Below are 24,104 nucleotides of genomic sequence, written 5' to 3' on the forward strand. Positions count from 1 at the left end.
TGTGTGTTCTAGGCATCCAAATGAAAATAAAAAGCTTTATTAATAACAATGAAGTCAATCTCAACATACAGTATTTTAGTTATTACTGTATATCTCTGATGTCAAAGACAAATCCTTTTGGAAAGAAGAATGTTAAAAAAATAACTGAAAGACTTTAAATATCAATAATGACGAAGATCTCGGGTTTCTCTGTGTCATGCACCTGCATGGCCGAGTATGTGATTGCTTTCACTTCTGTACCCTGGAAAACATAAAACAGTCAATGATCAGGGCAGGACGTCCTGGCCATAAAAAGGGATGGAAAACACATCAGATTGTTTTGAAATGGGTGATAATGACGACGATAATGACGACAATTGCAGTTCGTACGCTTCCCGCTTCTAGGATTTTATAATACTTTGAAACATGGAGTTAAAGCAAAACTATCAGTATCTAAGTAAGCGAATATCAGTAATTTTTTACATCATATTATACTGGACATGCCATTCCATGGAAATGAGGAAATGAGACTGTGTTTATGAGACTGTAGTCAGACCATTGCAAAAGCTTTTGTTTGAACTCTCCAGGGCATCGGGCTTCTGTTTAACAGATGTGAAAGTTTCTCTTACAGAATTTTATAGCAGTGGCTGCTTAGTGCTTACCTGAGGATGTTTATTTATACTGAATTCCTCTCCCCACCTGGAATCAAACAATGAGAGGAAATTGTATTTATTATTCCATCTTTACAAGGTGTTATATAAGTCTCAGGTGTGTCTAAAATGTGTCAGTGAGTGTAATTCGCTCTCTGTCTGGCTGTGTGTGTGTGCGCACGTGAGAGACGTGTTTCAAAAAGCAAACGAACCATCTTTCTGTTTATGTCTAAAGTGTGTGTAGATAGATTAGAAGCAGAAACCAGTCTGTGCTTATTTGGTCTTAAAGAGACAGTAACCTCAATTAACCTATACTTAAGTTTGTGTCATTAATGTTATTCAAACAACTCAAAGAGAAAGAGAAAGTCACTTCTGAAGCTCTAAAAAAATTATAATTACATTTAATTAATACAATAAATACAGTGTTATTATTTAATTGATTTCAATTTCTGTACCTAATGCTAATTTTAGACCTTACTTAATGTGCAACTTTACGGTCTATAAGCCGCGTTATTTTTCATAACTTGGCTGATGCTGCGTCTTATAGACAGCCGCGCCTTGTAAGTCAGTATGAATAAATTTTGACATTTATGATGCAAGAGACAACATTACCGTTACAGCCACGAGAGTCCGCCATATGCTGCTTCTGTATTTATGTAATTTAATGGATTCAGTAATGTGGAATGACAAGTATGTGAACTTCACACTAGTTGGCTTGTTTGGTTAATTTAGCTTATTCAACCTTCAGATAATATTACTTTAACGTACGGACTACGTCTATTCAGCCTGCTGTTCTGTCTGCTATTGTTTAGTTGAATAACTTGCCTTTCCAGATTACATGTCTGTTCTTAGGCTTGGATTTTGTGAAATAATTTTCTCAATAAATGCAACGTATAGTCCACTGTGACTTATATATGTTATTTCGTCTTAATGACGCATTTTTGAATGATGCGACTTATACTCCGGTGCAGCTTATAGTCTGGAAAGTAGGGTTGTTCTTTTTTATAAATGTTCGTAATTTCTTGATTTGATATTAGATTTTTCCCATTCTTTTTTTGCTGATCTGAAAAGTGATCCGATCCGTGCCTCAAAAACCATGAGTTTTGTGATCCGTTGCACCCCTAACAGACAGTGAGCGCTTTTTTGGTAAAAATAGATCTGATTTCTGCAAATACAGTCTGAGACAATAGTATCTTTAGTTGCATTAGCACTACAGTGTGCTAATTTTACAGCGACTGGTAGAATTAAGTAGTCAGTCAGTGGCTGTGGGTGGGGCTTTATCAGTGTGATGTCACATTAACAAGAGAATCAAAACAGCATGTCTAATGAGACTGCTCTGGTTTGGTGGAGATTAAAAAAATTTTAACTTTATTTTTGGTTGTAAGGTTACACTCTACAAATGTTATTTTTGACCCATAATGGGTAAATATTGGACAAAACACATGCTGGGTTAAAAATGACCCAATGTTGGGTTGACGTTATGCAAACATGAAGTATAATAACCCAGGAGTTTAGTTAAAACAACCCAGCATTGGTTCAATTTTACCCCAGTGGTGTGTTCAGTCTAATATTTATCCATTATGGGTCAAAAATAACCCAGACATTTTTAGAGTGCTTGTCCAAACACTTTAACTCTTGGAAAACATTTACGCAATACACTTTAGTTCTCAGCATCATTCTGTTCTTCTAAATCAGGCAAGACATCACAGTGTCCAAATATAGAAATCATTACAGTGAGCCTTGTATAACAACCTTAAATTCTCCAAAAGTTGGCCTTTTATTTGACAGTCCTGAATGTCAATATTAGCATTTCTAGCAAGTTCACATGATTTTACATCAACCAGCACATTTTCTGTTTTTGGAAGAAAAGCGTATAGGATGTCAGGAACAGGGGCCTCTTTCAGGGAAGGGGTACCCAGTCAGACAGTGAAAGTTTATATTATCCGCTTTACCGGTCAGCTCCATTCCTGGAAACTGCTGAACCAAAATTCCTCAGTATGTTTTATCTGCCCGGTAAGGTGTACTAAACCATCAAACCAAAGCAAACTGGCATACTTTCTGACAGCTCTGAGCAATAAGTCACACCATCAAATACACTCTTTCAAAGAGATATCACCACATTGAAAACTCGCAAATGACGTGTAGGAAATATTTGTACAGCTGCATCAGACAGATCCACCCGTTTCAGTCCAATATTATATTTTATCTGGTTTACGAGAAGTTACAAGGCTTGGACGAAATATTATAAATGAAAGGAAATAGCTGAAATCTCATATTATGCCAATTTTTACAAAATGTTATATAAGTTTCAGGTGTGCCTAGGATGTGTCTGTGAAGTTTCAGCACAAAATACCCCACAAATCATTTGTTATAATATGTCCAAAATGCCTCTATTTGTGTGGGAGCAAAAAAGCGCTGTTATCACGGACCAACAGACAGTGAAAACTTTCGGTTAAAAACAAATCTGATTCCAGTGAATACAGTCTGAGGCAATAGTATATTTAGCCGGATTAGCGTTACAACATGCTAACAAACACATTTAGATACCTTTTGAGTAAAATTAACCAGTCAGTCAGTGGCAGAGGGTGGGGCTTTGTCAGTGTTACATCACATTAACAACAGAATCAAAACAGTGTCTCGAATAAGACTGCTTTGGTTTAATGGGGATTCAAAAATGGGTGGATTTTTTCAATGTGTTAACACACTGCCAAGATTAGACATTTATGTCCAAAAGCTTGTAAAAGGAATTTAAGTTTTCTTTTATCATGGAAAACAGTTACATGACATACTGTACTTTTCAGCATCATATTCTCCTGTTTTCATAAACCAAATCGGGTAAGAGAAGATCACAGTGTCCAAATATAGAAATCCTTTTAGATAGCCTTGTATAACCTTACATTCTCAAGAGGTTTGCCTTTTATTTGCCTTTATCTGTAGTGGAAGTGTTGCCTGATTGATGGCAATGTACTGAGCCAGGTTATTTTGGGTGGAAAAGCAATGCCAATGTTGAGCTTTATTTAAAGTCACAACATCAATGGCCCTCAATTCCTTACAGATCATTAAGAATAACATCCTTCACTTCCCTGAACTGGGAACTGCTGTTTTGGAAATGTATGTTTTACCTGGCAGTTCATACCGCTTATAGTTTTGCAGCACTTCTTTAAGTGCTGTTTTTTCACTATTGAATGGCTTTGCAATGTATCAGTTAAGGAGTGCCATCCCATACAGGCTGAATCCGAAACCGCATACTGCCATACTATATAGTACTATAAAAAGCAGTAGGCGAACAAATAGTATGTCCGAAACCTCAGTAAACGTAAAAGGGTAGGCGAGATTTACCGGGATTTCGGACGAATTCTCGCGATATTCAGAGGCACGTGTGCTTAAGTAGCATCCGAAACCGCCTACTTACTGAAAATGTAGTAGGGGAAACAATACGTGAACAGAGTAGTACGTCCGAATCCTCAGTATCCATAAAATCAGTAGGCGATAAATCCCCGGATGCCCTACTGAGTCCGCCCCGATTCTGAAGCGTGCATCGGATGGACACTTCTATCCCAGCTTTCCCATGATGCCACGGGAAAGCAAAGCAATCGACCGGAGACCAACCAATCGGGTGATTTCGATACGTTACACAGGACTGTTCCTCAGCACCCTGACTTCACGCACAGACCGGCCAGGATTTACCACAAACTGCTCAGCTGATTCATGAAAATAAAGCTGTAGAATTGTCACAGCTGTGTTGAGATGACAGTAAATATGTGATGGTTTGTTAGAAAAATACATTTGAATAAAGTTTTGTTTCATATGGGATTCACTTCAATACGTTTTTATTTATTGTGATGGTTTTATTCATTCATTTTTTATTCAGGTTTCCTGTCGTTTTAAGTAAATACAAGAGATTGCTTCACTAAAATGTATATAATCACATTGCCTGCATTGTCTAGTTTGTATTCAAGCACAGCTGTCATCTGACAATAGATATTAAATTACAATCTGCTTGTTTTACTTATTTTGTCCCCTACAAAATAATGTGTAATATATCTGTAACACTGTTACAGATCAAGTTACTTATGCAATCAGGTGTTAGTGCACCTGTCCCTCATACACACGCATACGTTTTCATATCTGTTAATAGGTTTGTTTGAGTTTATGCATCGCTGTAAGAACCAACAGCTGGATGACATCAAAGTACCGTGAGAGCGATTCCAGAAATCATATGGAGAAGTCTGATTTCGAGCCGCTCTCGCGGTATTGTGATGTCAATCTCCTGTCGGTTCTTGTGGTTCCGCATGAACTCGAACAAGTCTACTACGTCATGTCACATGATAACGTCAACATGGCGAATGCTGTACATACTTAACGCGAACGTACATACTGCCTTAGCGCACGTTAAGTAGGTACCCAATGAAATTCAGTACCTACACAGTAAGTATGCGATTTCGGATTCAGCCACAGTCTTGTTTATACAGGCACTGCAGCTCCCCCTTGTGTTTTTAAAGAGATGTGCAATCATTGCGGTGATCTGAAATCATCAAGATGAGGTCAAACAATCGCAATGAGACGATTTAATCATTGTGACAGCCCTATGTAGGAAATATTTGTACAGCTGCATCAGACAGATTCACCCACTCAAATCCGAATTTGAATTTTAGCCAAAAAAGTTACGAAATAATGTCAACAACACCAACAAAGCTGATATCTATAGTAATAGGGTGTTATACCACAGTTCGCCTTTAATACAGTTGGAAACCTTATTGCATATAACCTTTATTTATGTAACTTTTTAATAGCTTATAGTGGACTTGCTTCTCATTATTTTCATAATTGTGGTGAGTGTTGATCTTGAAAAAACAAGTAGTCGGGGTGTAACAAGATGATCCTGATAAATGAGCTCCTACCATTTGTCGCCTTTAAAAATCTGACCAATTTCCCATTTTTTTGTACAAAACAATCTTGTAATATTATTCTCGTACTTATCCTTGTTTTGGCTAGGCAATATAAAGTAAAAAAATAACCATAATGATTGTTTTGTTCACAATAGACTACGGAAAAAATATGAAGCACTAGAACGACTAGACTAGAATGACCTTGCTGTCTGGATATCTAAATGATGTCTGAGATACAAAATACAACACCGCAACACGAATCTCTGTTCTTCTCTTCAAGTCTTGCAAATCTGTTCAAAGTTTCACATATATTAGGATAACATCTGCAAAAACTATCGTCCTCAGATCACAGTTAAAATACCCGTGGGTTTAAGTCTACACATGACATAATTCGTTTTTTAATCTGAACCTGTCCTTGCTTAATTTGGGTTTGATGGTTTTGAGACCAAGGCAGTCCAAAAGTTCATTATATGCTTTGGGTAAAGAGTAAGGTATGAGAGGCTGTGCTATATCATAAGTCACAGCTGAAAGGTGTTGTTAGGCATGACAAAGCAATGCAAACCCTTCATAATTCTCGATACAGCACAGCCTTGAGTTCCTTATTGCTTTTGTAAGACAGAAATTTAAAGCAAAAAAAAAAAACGTGTATTAACGCAACTTTCATGAAGTAAAATCACTAAAAGCCTTCCTTCTGCCGGAAAAATAGTCCCTGATCGACTGTGAACAGAACCAGAAGGTTTCCCACATGCTAGTTTACACTGCTAATGATGCTGTGCAGTGTTATGCCAATTTTTACAAGATGTCTGTGAAGTTTCAACTCACAATACCTCACAGATCATTTATTATAGCATGTCCAAAATGCCTGTACTTGGGTGGGAGACAAAAAAAGCATGTTTTCATGTATGCACCTTCAAATGCAAATGAGCTACTGCAGCTCACAACCTTACCAACAGACAGGGAGTGATTTATTTAGCGCATATTAGCGCTACAACGTGCTAACAAACACATTTAGAAAAGTTTTTGGGTAAAATTAAACAATTTGTCAGTGACAGTGGGCGGAGCTTCATTAGTGTGATGTCACACGTCTGAGAATTTCAGAAACTGCTGATCTACTGGGATTTTCTCACACAACCATCTCAAGGGTTTACAGAAAATGGTCAGAAAAAGAGAAAATATCCAGTGAACGGCAGTTCTGTGGGCGCAAATGCCTTGTTGATGCCAAAGGTCAGAGAAGAATGGCCAGACTGGTTCGAGCTGATAGAAAGGCAACAGTAACTCAAACAACCACTCGTTACAACCGAGATATACAGAAGAGCATCTCTGAACGCACAACACGTCGAACCTTGAGGCGGATGGGCTACAGCAGCAGAAGACCACACCGGGTGCCACTCCTGACAGCTAAGAACAGGAAACCAAGGCTACAATTCACACAAGCTCACCAAAATTGGACAGTAGAAGTTGGAAAAACGCTGCCTGGTCTGATAAGTCTTGATTTCTGCTGCGACATTCAGATGATAGAGTCAGAATTTGGCATCAACAACATGAAAGCATGGATCCATCCTGCCTTGTATCAACGAATCAGGCTGGTGGTGGTGGTGTAATGGTGTGAGAGATGTTTTCTTGGCACACTTTGGGCCCATTAGTACTAATTGAGCATTGTGTATTGTTTCTGACCATGTCTATCCCTTTATGACCACAGTGTACCCATCCTCTGATGGCTACTTCCAGCAGATAATGCACCATGTCATAATGCGCAAATCATCTCAGACTGGGTTCTTGAACATGACAATGAGTTCACTGTACTCAAAGGGCCTCCACAGTCACCAGATCTCAACCCAATGGAGCATCTTTGGGATGTGGTGGAATGGGAGCTTCGTGCCCTGGATGTGCAGCCGACAAATCTGCATGATGTTATCATGTCAATATGGACCAAGATCTCTGAGGAATGTTTCCAGTACCTTGTTGAATCTGTGCCACAAAGGATTAAGGCAGTTCTGAAGGCAAAAGGGGGTCCAACTGGGTACTAATAAGGTGTACCTAATAAAGTGGCTGGTGAGTGTATATCATATCAGTGCCATGGTTTTGTCTAAAGATACACACCTGTATTGTTTTTGTAAGGTATGTTTGTTAAAAACAATTTAAATGTCTTAATATAACCAAGGCCTTGTCCTGGCTTAACCAAAACCATGTCCGGGAAGCATGGTATCGGATCAGTACTCCGTATCAGCCAATACCATGAGCCCAGGTATCGGAATTGGTATCAGGTAGAGAAAAACGGCATTGGAACATCTCTACTAGCAAGTCAACCGTATTTTTAAACCGACCAGCACCGTTTCTGTTTTCAGAAGGAATTCCTATAAAGCATGCAAGGATGTCGGGAACCATGGGGCCCTTTCAGGGAACCGGTTACCAGTCAACCACTGAAAGTCATGATTATCCGCTTATATGCTCAGCCATTCTGCCTATTATTCCTGGATACTGCTGAACCATAATTCCTGTGCAAAGCCATCAAACAAAAGCGAGCTGTGATGATAGCGCTCCGCTGGATACCTTTGAAAGAGGGACATTGATGTCATCATCACCCAAGGTTACAACCACATAGCCATCTGTGACGCCTTTTAATCTTTAGACAAAGTCGAGGTTTCGGATGTCAAGTTAACTATTTCCATTAAAACAGGCACATGCCCTTTAAAGTTCAATCTGTAGTGGAAGTTTCGCCTATTGATGGCAAGGTACTGAGCCAGGTTATTTTGTTTGGAAAAGCATTGCCAATGGTGAGCTTTATTTAAAGTCACAACATCATCAATGGCCCTCTTTCAAAGGTATTCGATGTAGGGAATATTTGAACAGCTGCGTCAGACAGATCCTTACAAATAATGTTCCAGCCAGAAAAGTCACATGGAGTGAAGAAAAAATAGCTGAAATCTATTGTAAAATGATTGTTGGACCACAGTTTGCATTTAAAGGGATAGTTCACTCAAAAATGAAAATTCTGTCATAATTTAATCATCCTCATGTTGTTTTAAACCTGTATGATTTTTTAATTCTGATGAACATAAATAATATATTTTGAGAAATAATGGTAAACACACAGCATATAGTGTCCATTGACTTCCATAGTAGGAATAAAAAATATGATGGAATTCAATGGGTACCGTCACCTGTATGCTTTCCATCGTTTATCAACATATTTTCTTCATCATTTACCACAATACTTCCAAAATGTTTTTTTTCTACTATGGAAGTCAATGGACACTATATGCTGTGTGTCTATCATAATTTCTCAAAATATCTTCTTTTGTGTTCACTGGAAGGGGAAAAAATCATACAGGTTTAAAACAACATGTGGATGAGTAAATGATGACAGAATTTTCATTTTAAAGTGAACTATCCCTTTAATACAGGTGCAAACCTTATTGCATATAACCTTTTATTCATATAACTTTTGAATAGCTTATAGTGGATTTGCTTCTCACTATTCTCATAATTGTGGTGAGTGTTTATCTTGAAACAACAAATAGTCGGGGTGTTATGGTTACAGACCATTTGTCGCCTTTGGAAATCTGCCGAGTTACCAATTTCTTGTACAAACCACTGCTGGCACTTATCCTCGATTTGGCTAGGCAATATAAAGTAAAATGTTTGTTTAGTTCACATGGACATAATATGAACCACTAAAACAAAGGGTGTTTGTAATGTTCACCGTCTGTATGTTACATCACTGTTACTGAAACTAGAATGACCTTTTTTTCTGGATATCTAAAGGATGACGTATGAGTTACAAAACACAACACAGCAACACGAATCTCTGTTCTTCTCTTTAAAGGGACTGAAAGTAGGATTTTAAGTGTTTTATTAATTCTTTATTCATGAATATGTCCTCGTTGGTGTCAAATGACCTCTGCCAGTGATCTGACTTTTCTTTGTAAGCTTAGAATTTCTTTTCTTTATTTACATTGAACGGGTAAGTCCAAGGAGGCTTTCATGTCGTTTCGCCATATTGATAAACTATAATAGCAGAGAGGGACAAAAAGCACTTGCCTACCAATGCGTTTCCACAACGCGTTTTCATTCAGAATACGTAAACCAGCTGCAACAGACAAGGAGATCAGTGATTACATAATAGCTACTGTAGTTGCAACACGCATTTGGAAAGGTGAGGCGCTAGAGAGCACTGTTCGTTTGAATGCAAAAAACAATTCAACCACTAGATGGGGTAAATCCTACTTATTGCCCCTTTAATCTTGCACATCTGTTCAAAGTTTCACATATATTAGGATAACAAATGCAAAAACTTCTTCCTTCCACATGACATACTTCAATTTTTTATCTGAACCTGTCTTTGTTTGGGTTTGATGGTTTTGAGACCATGGCAGTCCAAAAGTTCATTACATGCTTTGGGGAAGGTATAAGGTACAAGAGGCTGTGCTATATCGTAAGTCATGGCTGAAGGGTGTTGTTAGGCATGAATCAAAGCAATGCAAACCCTTCATTATTCTCGATACAGCACAGCCTTGAGTACCTTTTTTCTTTGGTAAGACAGTTACCACACAACATAAAGTTAAAGCAAAACATATGTAATTACGCAACTTTGTAGTAAAACCACTAAAAGACTTCCTTTTGATGGAAAAATAGTCCCTGATCGACTGTGAACAGAACCAGGTGGTTTCACACGTTCACACTGCTAATGGTCCTGTGGTGGGATATACTGAATTGTTGGGTGCAGCGGGCACAGCTGTGATAATAATAATAAATAAAACACAGCTATCGAATCAGAATCAAGAAGTGAAACATTTTATAATGTAATAATAACATGCATGTGGTCTATTTACAAAGTGCAAACCTTTTATAGTATTTTTTTATCCAAGTGTCTGCAAGGCTTTTCTATAATAAGTCAAAACTTTGTCCACATTATTACCACATCATTTTTAAAAATGAAATGAATGCTCACCCTATGGATCGAATTGTGAACTGCATTCTGTCTATGTGCACGACCTTCACTTCCTGTAAGACAGAGAATGAGTTTGAAAAGTACTCTGAAAAAGTCTCAGGAATGTAAAGATAAATATGTCTGATTTATGTATGTTACCCTCGGGACAAAGAAGATATCTGCGCTGAACTTGAAGAGCCAGTCGTCCAAAAAATGAAAGAGAAGCGATTCCAGATCCTCTCCTGACACAAAATAAGATAAGTTTCACACAAAAATCACCCTGTTGCCGTATATATATATATATATATATATATATTTTCATCACCATCTTATTAAACGACTATGTCATGGTATTATTCCAAGACTTACATTTTTACAATTTTGCTGTAATATACTTAGTCTAATTTCAAAGGTACAGCGGGGAAAATAAGTATTTGACACATCTGCATTTTTATCAGTAAGGGGATTACTAAGGGGGGTATTAACACAACATTTTCCACATGTAGCCATCAAGCCAGATATTGAATTCATACAAAGAAATCAGAACATTTAAGTATACAAGTTGAGTCATAATAAATAAAGTGAAATGACACAGGGAATAAGTATTGAACACACTTTATAGAAAAGCCTTTTGTTGGTGATTACAAAGGCTTAGGTACGGTTTAGTCTTTTGTTTAGTCTCAAAGGTGGTCCATTTTTCCCACTTTCCCATTTTGTGTTAGAATGAAAAAAACAATATGGTTTTGGAACTACACTAATATGAGGTAATAATAATCAATCTGAGTCAACCGTTTCAATTTTAAGCCAATTTAAATAAGATTGAACTCATTTAAGTGAATTCAGGGAAAGAACCTTTTGATTCAACTTCTAGAGTGTCAATGGGTTCCACAGTTTCTGTATCAGTCATGTAGCCAAACATAGCCATAGCGCACTGCTCGAAAACTTCTTCCAGAGAATCACCCCATGAATGAATCCTTCCGGGATAAACAGCAAACAACACATTCATTCAAATACTTCATTTATTCAGAACACAAGTTGTGGAAAGATACTTACTGAACATCTGTGAATGAATCCTTCAGGAATAAACAGCAAATAACACATTCATTCAGATACTTCATTTATTCAGAACATAAGTTGTGGAAAGATACTCACTGAACATCTGCCGTGTGGTCAAGATCTGAAACAGAGCATTATTGTTTGTTAAAGGACAAGTTCGGTATTTTACACTTAAAGCCCTATTTTCAGATTGTTTATGATGAAATAGAACGGTTTTGACTGAAATTTCGACATATGCGGCTGCCCCGAGAATTTTTGGGTGTTTGTGTTTCAGCTCCTACCTTTACAATGGGTTTAATGGTGCACTGGAACAATCCTTCCTAAAATGCATTAAACTTTCGTTTACAAAGACGTGAAACTCGCGGAGTGGTCAGGGGTGTTCACTGGTATGCTCACACAAAAATCGCTGCAAAATACGTATTCCAACAGGTTTTATCGTAGTTTTTACCAACTCCATTGACTTGTATTAGATGTGCTGTGAGGTACCTAATTACTCTGCGCCGGGAACTTTGTTTCTATTCTTGCAATTGGCAATGGCGGATTAGCGCCACAACGGAAGAATATACGGGTGTGAGGCGTTTGAAAAAATAGGTCCACAAGTTAACAACGAATGCTAAGACAGCTGTTGGAGGGCGTCTTTTGACGCGATTTTTGTGTGAGCATATCAGTGAACACCCCTGACCACTCGGCGAGTTTCACGTCTTTGTAAACGAAAGTTTAATGCATTTTAGAAAGGATTGTTCCAGTGCACCATTAAACCCATTGTAAAGGTAGGAGCTGAAACACAAACACCCCAAAATTCTCGGGGCAGCCGCATATGTCAAAAAAATTTCAGTCAAAACCGTTCTATTTCATCATAAACAATCTGAAAACAGGGCTTTAAGTGTAAAATACCGAACTTGTCCTTTAAGGCACAAACAAACAGTTATTACATAGCAATAAATGACATCACAAACATTGGGGCAATCGCAAAATTTGCAAACTTTCAAAACTACAAGAGGCTCAAGACAGACTCTATGTTTTCTTTTTTTGTAAATTAAGTAAATTAAGCCATTTTTTGGTCATTCGGTTCAATTAAGAATAATACTGATGTTGTGAATGGCATGGGGTTAATTAAATTATTATTATGTTGCTTTTAAACAACAAAAAAGCTGGCTCTTTATGAGTAAATTGTGTTTTACTGCAGAATTAGAAAGGATGTAAGAACATTTACAAACATCATGTTTGATATATAAATGTTTTTCTGTTATTTGTTTATTCTTGGAACATGGTGCGATAACAATGATACAAGATTTGAAATAATATAAACATATACCTATAAAGCTAAATTATAGTAAGGCCTAAAAAAAATTTTTGTTTGGTTCCGGTTTCCGACCGACCCTGCCAATTTATGTGCGACCCAAATTTATTTTATGAGCTTGGGGAAGAAATAATACACATTAAATAAATACACAAATAAAAAAATTTTTGAGGCGAACTATAATTTACCTTTTAGTACAGCACCGTTTTTGTAAAGCACGCGTCCTCCAGCAACAAACAAAGCAGCTACACAGTCGTTAACACAATAGTTCACAGATCGTTGTCGCCACTTACAAAGGCACTGGTAAAGTGGTAATTTTTGGTGTGCATTCGAGATGCTGTTTCGGGCACAGCAACGTGATCTTTTGCCCCGCCGAAAGTTGTAAATTACAGACAAAAAAGACGAGCTGAACAACGATATGCAAGTGGGCTTTTCTCTTCAAGAGAGCACAAACATAAGGCTCATTTTTGATGGCAGTAAGTGAATTATAATATTTGAATTTATGGTATTATGACCAGGGCTTGACATTAACACCGCCAAACGCGGGTAAGATTTCGGCCGTAAGTCGGGTCTTTTTTCTTAAAAGTTATGCGAAATGATAAACAATACGCAATGCGACACTGGGAAACTACAACTTCCATGAGCATTCTGCACCCAGAGCAACGCACAGAGATCTGTTGAGAGACGCGCACGCGATCAGCGGGGCGTTGCGGACCAAAGCTTCACCTTCCAGAGAGCGCGCGAGAGCTGATGGATTTGCGAATGCACAAGAGGACGCAGTCTGAGCGCATACACACTTCGGGAAAGATAAAACAATTGCATGGAAGTGATTGATTAGATATAATTTGCGTGCAAACTCTCAGGGCAAGAGCGAAGAGAAATTCAGCGCATCTGAATGCACACGAAATTAAAAGAAACCCGCCATCGAGAGGTTCGCGCATCATTTTAATGTAACAATAATGCCCTCCCGACATTTGTCATTAAAAGTCTTAAATCACTTTTATCAGAAACCATTTAGCTTATAAAATACATCTGCATGACAGTAAAATTAATGTACATATCTTGACAGTATTTACTGCTGTTGTTAATAAATATTTAAAGTGGTTATCGATGGGTTTTGTGTTCATCTTTTCAGTTTAGAATTAGTGTTTCTTCTACACCCCTGTTCTACTTTTAATATATTCATTCAAAGTTAATCTATTATGCCTTAATTACTAGCATGTTTTTCATGCATCTTATATGATCTATACTGATATACCAGCTATATACCAGCTAAATGTTGTCTTAATTCGGGTAGTCAGACTGCATTTGAAATTCAGTCTGCATCTAATTTAGCAAGTAAATTTGCTCGAATTAAAGTAATTTTAGGATGCCAAAGTCAAATTTAATCATATACGATTTGACTTTGGCTGGTGCCTTTGAAAAACAACTAGCCGCTTTGGCTGGTGAGCAAAAAAGTTAATGTCAGGCCCTGATTGTGCTGCAAGGAGTTCCACTTTTATACTTTGGCCACGGGCTCACGTAAGATATTTTTCATATCATACAGACAGATTCAACACCGGCCTCCACATATTGCGTTTCGTTATTTTTTTTTTACTTTAAAACACGCAGTGTATTCGTTCAGCTGCATTTACTGCTGTCTCTCGCTCTGGCGCCCGCGGTCGCTCTCTCTCGCTCTGTCTCTCTCTCTCTCACACACACACACACACACACACACACACACACACACACACACACACACACACACACACACACACACACACACACACACACACAATTAAAAAGAGATAATCCGTGGAGATCCGTGGCTCTGCGCTGCGTGAGACAAACACGCAATATGGCCAAAGTCACCTCAAATATATCCGCTATTCAATTTAAATATTTAACAATTTCCTACCTTGCTGCCACTGTAAAAAAAAATAAAAAATAAAATAAAATAAATTCCCTACCGACCCATGACCTAAACTGACAACCAACCGGAACCAAACTTTTTTTTTTTATGCCTAAGCACATTATTACATTTGAATCAAATATTTCAATAAACTTTCACAAAGTAATAAAATTCTGGTTTGTGATAAGCATATGTTGTCTTGTTTTTAATTTGGACCTCGAGTCTGTAATAAAAGATTGATTGATTGATATTTCGAGCCACACAGAAACACAAACATGGTGGTCCAAATGATCAGAAAACAAATAAATGCAGTCATGAGATTTATTGGGATTAGTGGGTTTAATAATACATTTTCGCGACCCGTCATAAACTCCAGAAAAAGAAGAAGAACTTTCACATAAATGGAGGTAAGAATATATGGACAATTAATTGAGCGAGTTAAAGTACTTAAGTTTTTGGGAGTGTGGTTTGACTCCAAAATGATTTGGACTCAAGTTGACTCCTGTTGATGCCCTTCATGTGGAAATGGGGGAAATACCAAACTGTTTCCAACAGAAGCAGCCTGAATAGGCTTTATGCCCAGCTGCAGTACTTCCTGAACTTCAGCCAGCTCCTTGTTTCCTGTCTGCCATTATTGGACAAACTGATTAATCCAGGTGTGTCTGATTATTGTTGTTGTGACTACTGAGGTCAGGCACACCTGGATTAATCAGTTTGTCCAATAATGGTAGACAGGAAACAAGGAGCTGGCTGAAGTTCAGGAAGTAGTGCAGCTGGTCATAAAGCCTATTTTTGGTCAATTTAAAAGGACATGCGGAGGCTAGAAACCCCACCACCAAGGAATTATTCCCATGTTGGGAGAGTGAGAGAGTCAAGAATAAATGTTTTGGGTATAGCAAGGTCAATGGTATTAGATCAGGTAAAAGTAACGGCGCCATCATTATTTCCATCTGTACTTGTTGACTCATATCTACTGAAAAAAATACTCATCTTTTTAAAGATGCAGGAAATCTGCCAATTTAAGTGGATGATAGAATCCAGACACTTTATCAGAATTATGTAACAAAATGAATACAGATGGATCTAAAGAGCCTGGAAGAACAGTGTATGCATTTACCATCCATCTATCAATAAAAGAACATGGCAGTTTATACGGTTGAATTAATTGCAATTGCAACAGCTCCGCACAGGGCAGGACAAGTAAAACTAAAAGTTATTTTGCATTTAGATTCAAGTTCAGTGTTATTAGCAATACAATCGTTTTCATCCTGGGGTAGGCAAAATATAGTTCATGAAATATATGAAAATCTTCAGACTAGACAAGTTAAATATAGTAGTTACATTTATGTGGGTGCCTGCTCACAGGGGGGTTAAAGGGGTAACACTTTACTTGAAATGGTGTTCATACATGACACCTTCATAATCACGACATGGCACATGTCATGAACATGAAGGAGATTTTATGCACATTTATGACAACTCTCATTAAGTTAAATTATGTATTTTTTATGCTTATATGACATTGTTTGAAATGTCTTTGTTATGACGACTTGACATAAATCATAACTTGTTATAAATAAATATGTCATAAACATCACATAGCAGAATAATTATCAAACTTAAGAAACTACTTAGCTTTATGGGTTAACATTTACATTAAACAGTCATTTAAATTTCATTAGGTTTTAATACTATGTCAAATAGTTTTAAATACCGTAACAAAATGCAACAGACACTTTTTTAATAAATTATACTTAACTTTATGTATGCGCACAATACATAAAAATGAACAGAACTTCTTCCTCACACAGAGGGTTCTAAAAACCATTAATTAATTTTATGTAAATTACTGTTTTCCAGCGATATGTACCCAATGCTGAATGCCTTTACCCATTATTGTACTGTTTTCATTTAATTTTAGGTGAATCGATCTTCAAATGCAATAAAATATACTTATATACATTTTAATTATTATTATTATTATTATTATTATTATTATTATTATTATTATTATTATTATTATTATTATTATTATTATTATTATTATTATTGCATGGTTGATTTTATTTGTTTAACACAAGGAGTAAACTTAAAAAAACACTATGAACTGAAGAATGTTCATAACATTGTTATAAATCTATTTGACAGAGTATTAACACTTAATGACATTTTAATGACACATTTTATTTGTACCACTGTAGTTGAGGTCAAGCAAAATATTCATGATGCTGTTATAAAACTATTTGGCAGAGTATTAAGACTTAATGACAAATTCAATTTGTATCACTGGTAAAAGTGGTCAGTTATGTTGTCTTGGTAATGTCAAGTTGTCATGACAAGTTATGATGTATTTGTTATTTTTAAGTTGTCATAACAAGGACATCTCAAGCAGTTTCATCTTTGCATTGAAAATGACATAACTGAATAAATGACAGTTGTCATAAACGTGCATAAATTCTGAAGGTGTCATGTCAGGCTTATGAACACCACTTCAAGTAAAGTGTTGCCAGCAAAACAGAAATTAAGTCAATAATTAAAAGTAAAATAATAAGTAAATGGCAAGACAAATGGAACACCTGTAAAATATTCAGAAAGAAGTGGGAAGGATGAGGATGACAGGGCGAAGTTTTATGAAGGAAAGTATAACATTAAGGTTAAGACTGGGTCACACAAGACTAAATAAGACAACATTACATAACATTATATTAGACATTACATCTCATTGGAAAAACACCCTACTGCTCTGTGTGAGTATTGCTAAGAGGAGGAATCAGTGGAACATGTATTATGTCATTGCCAAAAGTATATTACAGAAAGAGAAATATTCAGAAGGACACCACAGGAGTTACTAGATGCAAAGCAAATAGTAGTTCAATCAGGAAATGAAATTGGGTTAATAAATATAATTGAAATATCTCTTCAAATAAAAGTTATTTTTGTATTAAATTTGGGTAATTACTCTGGTCCACACTCCAGTATAGTAGGTGGCGGTAAGGTACCTTAACGTTGGATGCCACCCGCGCCATAAAATATGAAGAAGAAGAACGATCACGTGATCTGTTGACTCACCAGCATAGGCGTTTTTCTTAATCTTTCTTTAAGTGAAAAGCGTTTTTCGTAACTTTGCTTTAAGCAGAAATTCACACATTTAACTTAACCAAATGGCTGTAACGTTGATGACAAACTTCTAAGTTAAGAGAATTTACGTAAGTTTTGTTTATAGTTGTATTTACACGACACATGAGGAATAGACCGTGTGCTTGATTCCACTTACACTCGTATTTCTTTGTGATGGGAGGATATTTTGCTTTTACAGCTTTTTGCTCTTCGGTGAGGTCCAGTTCGCGGTCATTCATTGTTTCTCCCTGATTGATCGAGTCTTTACTTTAGACAAAACTCTATTTCCGTGAAAACAACATGAGCACTTTGAAGCCAGATACAGCAAAGCTGCCAGTCCAAAGGGTAGCTGTCTCAGGCTTTCAAAATAAAAGTCCCATTTTTACAACGCATTAAATCTTGTTTTTGCAAATGGTAAATATATTTAAATGTAGAGGTTTAATGCTTAGGAACTTAATCATTTTATAGACCCTGTAAAACCTTTCTGGTAAAATTCTCGCTTAAATAAAGAAAGACAAAAATAAAGCTAATTTAATACATTCAGAATTTTGCATAATTTAGTAAGATGTGCATAGTGCAGAAAATATTTTCATTACATTTCTGTACATAGAAGTGTAAAACGTTTTTAAAAGGAGAAACGGTCTGATAATATTTGACATATTGCTAGCTGGCAGGTAGGCCTAAGTGCTTTTAAAATGTTTCCTAGTTTCTGATTAAGTCTATATGAAATTAAAATAAAATTTATACATTTAAAATGAATGACACAAAGTGTCATACCTGGTGTAAAATTACTGTAAAGTTTAGCCTTTGTGTTGATTGTTTATTTTACACTGTTTGATATCTGTTTGCCTAGCTGATGGCCAAGCATCCTGACTTTATCCATATGAAAGCTGGGTTTATAAAGCAGGATCTTGATTGCAGACATCTGAATTTATTTGCCTAATGCATCAGGAGTCTTTTGTTGGATTTCAGATTCAGCAGAAAGGAGCCTACTCTTACCAAAATGTGTCCAGAAACCTTGTTACTGAGCCCAGCGGAGGAGTCAGTAGGGCGCTTTTGCCGTAGACTGATATATAGAAAGAAATGTATTAATGTGTCAGATGAAAGCCCTTCAAATCCTGCTGGTAAACTCCCAATCTCTCAGCCATCCAACAGCAGTGAGACACATCGAGAGAAATACAGCTGTAAAGTTTGTGGTGTAGAGTATTGCCTCAAAAAAAACCTGGTGTCTCACATGCGAATACACACAGGTGAAACTCCATACGAATGTAAACTGTGTGGTAAGTTGTTCCGGCGTTCAGACTACCTTAACTTACATATTAAAGTCCACATGGGTGAGCAACAAAGGAGGGCCAAACCCTTTGTTTGTGAACAGTGCGGAAATAAGTTTGGGACATCAATTCTACTCCAAAGTCACATGCTGAAACACAGCGGTGAAAGGCCGTATGCCTGCTCGCTTTGTGAGAAAGCATTTTTCAGTGAGGCCTTACTTAAAAGACACAAATATGATTGTCATTCAGAAGAAAGGGCTTTTACTTGCTCTTTGTGTGGACACAGCTTCAAACGTGTGCATACGCTTCGGAAACACACAAGAATTCACACCGGAGAGAAACCTTATTTGTGTTCGCAGTGTGGAAAAACGTTTACTTATAAATACTCACTGATTTTGCACAATAAACGGCACTCAGGGGGAAAAGGTGATGTGTGATGCACATTTATGCATTTGGAAAACAATGTATTTTCATTTTATGAATGTCAGTAATAATGTCCTTGATTTCTCCTTCTAAATCTTATTTCATCTGTATATTGGCAATAAAAACTTTCGTCTTATTAAAGGCTTTATTTAGCTGTGCCCATGCCAAACCTCGTTCTTTTGCCAAAACTTTTACTGTTGTTTTAAAGGGGAGATTTCACATGACTTTTTTAAGATGTCAAATAAACCTTTGGTCTCCCCAGAGTTTAGCTCAAAATACCATATAGATCATTTATTATAGCATGTTAAAATTGCCACTTTGTAGCGCCGTCGTTGGATAGTGCAGATTAAGGGGCGGTATTATCCCTTTCTGACATCACAAGGGGAGCCAAATTTCAATGACCTATTTTTTCGCATGCTTGCAGAGAATGGTTTACCAAAACTATGTTACTTGGTTTTTCTTTTTTACATTTTCTAGGTTGATAGAAGCACTGGGGACCCAATAATAGCACTTAAATATGGAAAACATCAGATTTTCATAATGTGTCCCCTTTAAAGAAAGCTACAACTGAGGTTTCACAAACAGTCATTATTTCTGCTATTGAGGTTAGGATAGAAAAATAAATTATGTGTATAAAGTATGTTAAAACTGTCGGAAATAGGCTGGAGATTTTATTAACAAGCTAAAAATTGGAGCGCACTCTACTATGAGGATGAGGCTGCAAAAATCATTAAAAAAAATACAAAAATAAATGTATAAAGAGAAATATTAAAAACAAACATAAATACATAAAACATATTTCTTCCATTTTATATTTTTATCACCATGTCTTTAAACAACTGTGGTATTATTCTAAGACTTACTTCTTAAAAATTCTTAAAATTTCACTATACTGTTAGTCCATTTTTCCCATTTTGTGTTAGATGGAAAAAACGAAATGATTTTGGAACTACACAAGGGTAGGATAATAATAATTAATCTGAATTAACTGTTTCAATTTTAAGCCAAATTAAATAAAGTAAACTCCGAGGCAGGCTTTTAAAGATTTGGCTCATTTAGGCGAATTCAGGGAAATAGAAAATATGGTCTTATGTGGGTCACTTTACACGAAACATGAACTATCATGACAGTCCAAATGATCAGAAAACAAATAAATGCAGTCATTTGTTTAGATTAGTGGGTTAAATAATAAATTTTAGGATAAATTGGAGAGGCTTTAGTCTCTAGCGAGCCAATACGTTCTTTTCACTCCATCAGCCAACAGTAGGGGGCGATAATCACCAATGAAGTTGTTTCGCGACCTGCCATAAACTCCAAAAGAAGAAGAACTATCACGTGACCTGACTCGCAAGCATCATTTTGCTGAAAGTGGAAATTCACACTTAACCAAATGACTGTAACGTCCATGACAAACTTCTAAGTTAAGAGAATTTAAGTAAGTTTTGTTTGTGGTTGTATTAACGACACTTGAGGAATAGACAAATCACTTTTTTTACAACGCCTGAAATCTTGTTAATAATGCAAATTGTATGTTTAACGTTATATATATATATATATAGACTGTTTCATCGGACGCACGTGATACACGTCTGGATCCGAACCTTACTTCCGGTTTCCTTTTTATAATGGTCTGACTAGTTGCTAAACTGATCTCTTGAACAAATGCCTCGTCGAAAATAACAAATGTTTTTGTTTCCTATGTGTTGTTTTTGTGCTTGTTATATAAATAAACTACGTTTAAAGAACTTTGTTGTTATTTAATCTTAGCGGAGTTTACCGGAAGTTACGTGCGGATCGCGACAGCCGCTTGTTTATGTTGTTACTGCTGAAACCGTCTTTACCTTTATAAATTCAGTGTTATGATTTCAGCAGAACTTAGGAAGATGTGCATAGTGCAGAAAATATTTTCATATATACTTCTGTCAGTGTGATCTCAAAGTAGTGGGTTTGCTGTTGTAATGTGCAGGCAGGAGGTCCCCCCCTTCATCAATGGTTATGATGCACCAGTGTTGAGGTAAGTGCTTTCAGAATTTTTTCCAGTTTCTGACCGAGTTTGTAAAATTTGTAGTTGACAAATAATAAAAAATAAATTTATTCAGGATTTCATGGTAGAATTTCTGTGAATTCATGCATTTAAGATGGATGACACATAATAAGGCCTGAAGTGTATTGAACTTTATTGCACTGTGATGCTGTTTTATAAAATAAATTAGCCATGCTTTACATTGATTTTTACCATGATTAAACAATGCATACTCCTGTGTTGACATCTTGCACTGTTTTATATTTGTTTGTCTAGCTTATGGCCAAGCATCCTGATTTCATCAATTATAAAGGAGGATCTTGTTTACGGACATCTTAAATTCATCAGGCCTGATGTCTCAGGAAGCTTTTGTTGGAGTTCCAGGTTCAGATTCCAGCAGAAAGGAGCCTAGTCCTACCAAAATGTGTCCAGAAACCTTGTTACTGAGCCCAGCGGAGGAGTCAGTAGGGCGCTTTTGCCGTAGACTGATATATAGAAAGAAATGTATTAATGTGTCAGATAAAAGCTCTTTAAATTCTGCTGGTAAACTCTCAATCTCTCAGCCATCCAACAACAGTGAGACAAATCAAGAGAAATACAGCTGTAAACTTTGTGGCGTAGAGTATTGCCGCAAACAAAACTTGGTGTCTCACATGCGAATACACACAGGCGAAACTCCATACGACTGTAAACTGTGTGGTAAGTTTTTCCGCCGTTCAGACCACCTAAAGGTGCACATTAAATTCCACATGGGTGAGAAGCAAAAGAAGAACAAACCCTATGTTTGTGAACAGTGCGGAAAGAAGTTTGGAACATCCACTGTATTCCAAAGTCACATGTGGAAACACAGCGGTGAAAGGCCGTATGCCTGCTCGCTCTGTGATAAAGCATTTTTCAGTGAGGGCTTACTTAAAAGTCACAAAAATGATTGTCACTCAGAAGAAAGGGCTTTTATTTGCTCTTTGTGTGGACACAGCTTCAAACGCGTGGATACGCTTCGGAAACACACAAGAATTCACACTGGAGAGAAACCTTATTCATGTTCACAGTGTGGAAAAACGTTTACTTATAAATACTCACTGATTTTGCACAATAAACATCACTCGTGCAAAGTGTGATGCACGATTATGCACTTGGAATACAATGTATTTTCATTTTATGAATGTCTGTAGTAATGTCCTTGATTTCTCCTTTAAAGAAAGCTTTCTTTTATTAATATATTGATAGAAGCACTGGGGACCCAATAATAGCACTTAAACATGGAAAATGTCAGATTTTCATGATGTGTCCCCGAGGTTTCACAAACAGTCATTATTTCTGCTATTGTGAGGTTAGGATAGAAAAATAAATTCTGTGTATAAAGTATGCTAAAACTAGGGGAAATAGGCTGGAGATTTTATCAACAAGCTAAAAATTGGAGCACACTCTACCATGACGAGGCTGCAAAAATTATAAATACAAAAATAGATGTACTTAGGTGAATATTTATCTTTTCATCACCATGTCTTTAAACAACTGTGGTATTACTACTGTGGTAAGACTTCTTAAAAATTCTTAACTATACCGTTAGTCAATTTTTCCATCTTTTTCCATTTTGTGTTAGAACGAAAAAAATAGGGTTTTGGAACTACACAAGGTTGAGATAATAATAATAATGAATCTGAATGAACTGTTTCAATTTTAAGCCAAATTAAATAAAGTCAACTCCAGGGCAGGCTTTTAAAGATTGTACTCATTTAGGTGATTTCAGGGAAATACAAAATCTGGTCTAATGTGAGTCACTTTACACGAAACATGAACTATCATGACAGTCCAAATTATTAGAAAACAAATAAATGCAGTCATTTATCTAGATTAGAGGGTTAAATAATACATTTTACAGTATAGAATAAATTGGAGAGGGTCTTTTTATTTATTTAATTTTATTTATTACACAAATGCAAGAATTATACAAATATTTATACATAAATATACAACTCGCCACAAGTGGAAAGTAAATAAACACATAAAAAGGGTCATGCCAGTGGTGAATTACAACCATTTAAAGTAGCAAAAAGCTTAATAGGTCTTTATTGCTTTTTTGTCTACCATATTGTTTAATTTCTTTTATAAAATGTTCTCAGTTTGGCTTGGCTTTCGTCCATTTTTTCACACGAATGTGATATTTTCCAAGTAAAATAAAAAGTTGTTTAAAGAAACACATCGTACTTTTGGAATCAACAATGTCTTGTACAAAAAAAAATACTACATCATACGGATCAATTTGTATACATATTCCAAACAACCTAGAAATGAAGTTAGACACGTCCACCCAAGACATTTTTGAAAATACAAAATAAAATAAAAAATGAGTGACAGATTCTTTGGCATACCACAGCAGAATTCAGATAACTTTTTAATATTCACATGGAAATGTTCAAGCACCTCTTTGACAGGGTAAATTCTGTGTAAAATTGAATAGGATACTTCTTTAATTTTATTGTTATGTAAAAAATTATTTGTTATTAACTCTACTTTTTTCCAGTTAACATTTTCATATTTAGTAGACCAAACCAGTGTTGAACAAGCTTGGCAA

The 24,104-nt window shown here is 36.4% G+C and overlaps 3 protein-coding genes across 6 annotated transcripts; 2 read left to right on the forward strand and 1 right to left on the reverse strand.

The window, feature by feature from the left end:
- Positions 1-13: 13 nt before the first annotated feature.
- zbtb8os (zinc finger and BTB domain containing 8 opposite strand) lies at positions 14-18,165 on the reverse strand. The gene is made up of 7 exons (XM_073873568.1): positions 17,970-18,165; positions 11,601-11,625; positions 11,301-11,422; positions 10,608-10,690; positions 10,470-10,522; positions 642-678; positions 14-241 (listed from the first exon to the last, which is right to left on the reverse strand). The coding sequence occupies exons 1-7, from the start codon at positions 18,049-18,051 to the stop codon at positions 155-157; spliced, it is 489 nt and encodes a 162-aa protein (XP_073729669.1). The 5' UTR covers positions 18,052-18,165; the 3' UTR covers positions 14-154.
- Positions 17,713-19,664, forward strand: LOC129415377 (uncharacterized). Of its 2 annotated transcripts, none has more exons than XM_055169332.2 (2): positions 17,713-17,901; positions 18,666-19,664. In XM_055169332.2, the coding sequence occupies exon 2, from the start codon at positions 18,816-18,818 to the stop codon at positions 19,518-19,520; it is 705 nt and encodes a 234-aa protein (XP_055025307.2). In that variant the 5' UTR covers positions 17,713-17,901; positions 18,666-18,815; the 3' UTR covers positions 19,521-19,664. The 2 variants fall into 2 exon arrangements, with proteins under 2 accessions (XP_055025307.2, XP_055025308.2); XM_055169333.2 differs by lacking the exon at positions 17,713-17,901 and adding an exon at positions 18,265-18,486.
- A 1,165-nt stretch (positions 19,665-20,829) lies between these two features.
- Positions 20,830-23,002, forward strand: LOC129415374 (uncharacterized). 3 transcript variants are annotated; one of them, XM_055169327.2, is made up of 3 exons: positions 20,830-20,941; positions 21,473-21,520; positions 21,806-23,002. In XM_055169327.2, the coding sequence occupies exon 3, from the start codon at positions 21,883-21,885 to the stop codon at positions 22,645-22,647; it is 765 nt and encodes a 254-aa protein (XP_055025302.2). In that variant the 5' UTR covers positions 20,830-20,941; positions 21,473-21,520; positions 21,806-21,882; the 3' UTR covers positions 22,648-23,002. The 3 variants fall into 3 exon arrangements, with proteins under 3 accessions (XP_055025302.2, XP_073729658.1, XP_073729657.1); XM_073873557.1 differs by lacking the exon at positions 21,473-21,520 and having other exon boundaries at positions 20,868-20,941; XM_073873556.1 differs by lacking the exon at positions 20,830-20,941 and having other exon boundaries at positions 21,347-21,520.
- The last annotated feature ends 1,102 nt before the right edge of the window (positions 23,003-24,104 follow it).

Source organism: Misgurnus anguillicaudatus, chromosome 11, assembly GCF_027580225.2.
Source record: "Misgurnus anguillicaudatus chromosome 11, ASM2758022v2, whole genome shotgun sequence".
Taxonomy (NCBI): domain Eukaryota; kingdom Metazoa; phylum Chordata; class Actinopteri; order Cypriniformes; family Cobitidae; genus Misgurnus; species Misgurnus anguillicaudatus.

What these genes read in the sequence shown, in the direction of transcription:
- LOC129415374 (XM_055169327.2), top strand. Translation starts at nt 21,883, where the DNA reads ATGTCTCAGGAAGCTTTTGTTGGAGTTCCAGGTTCAGATTCCAGCAGA.
- LOC129415377 (XM_055169332.2), top strand. Translation starts at nt 18,816, where the DNA reads ATGTGTCCAGAAACCTTGTTACTGAGCCCAGCGGAGGAGTCAGTAGGG.
- zbtb8os (XM_073873568.1), bottom strand. Translation starts at nt 18,051, where the DNA reads ATGAATGACCGCGAACTGGACCTCACCGAAGAGCAAAAAGCTGTAAAA. An exon ending in ATATCTTCTTTGTCCCGAGG is followed by an intron (nt 10,523 to 10,607) that starts GTAACATACATA and finishes TCTGTCTTACAG; the next exon opens with GAAGTGAAGGTCGTGCACAT. An exon ending in GTATAAATAAACATCCTCAG is followed by an intron (nt 242 to 641) that starts GTAAGCACTAAG and finishes TATGTTTTCCAG; the next exon opens with GGTACAGAAGTGAAAGCAAT.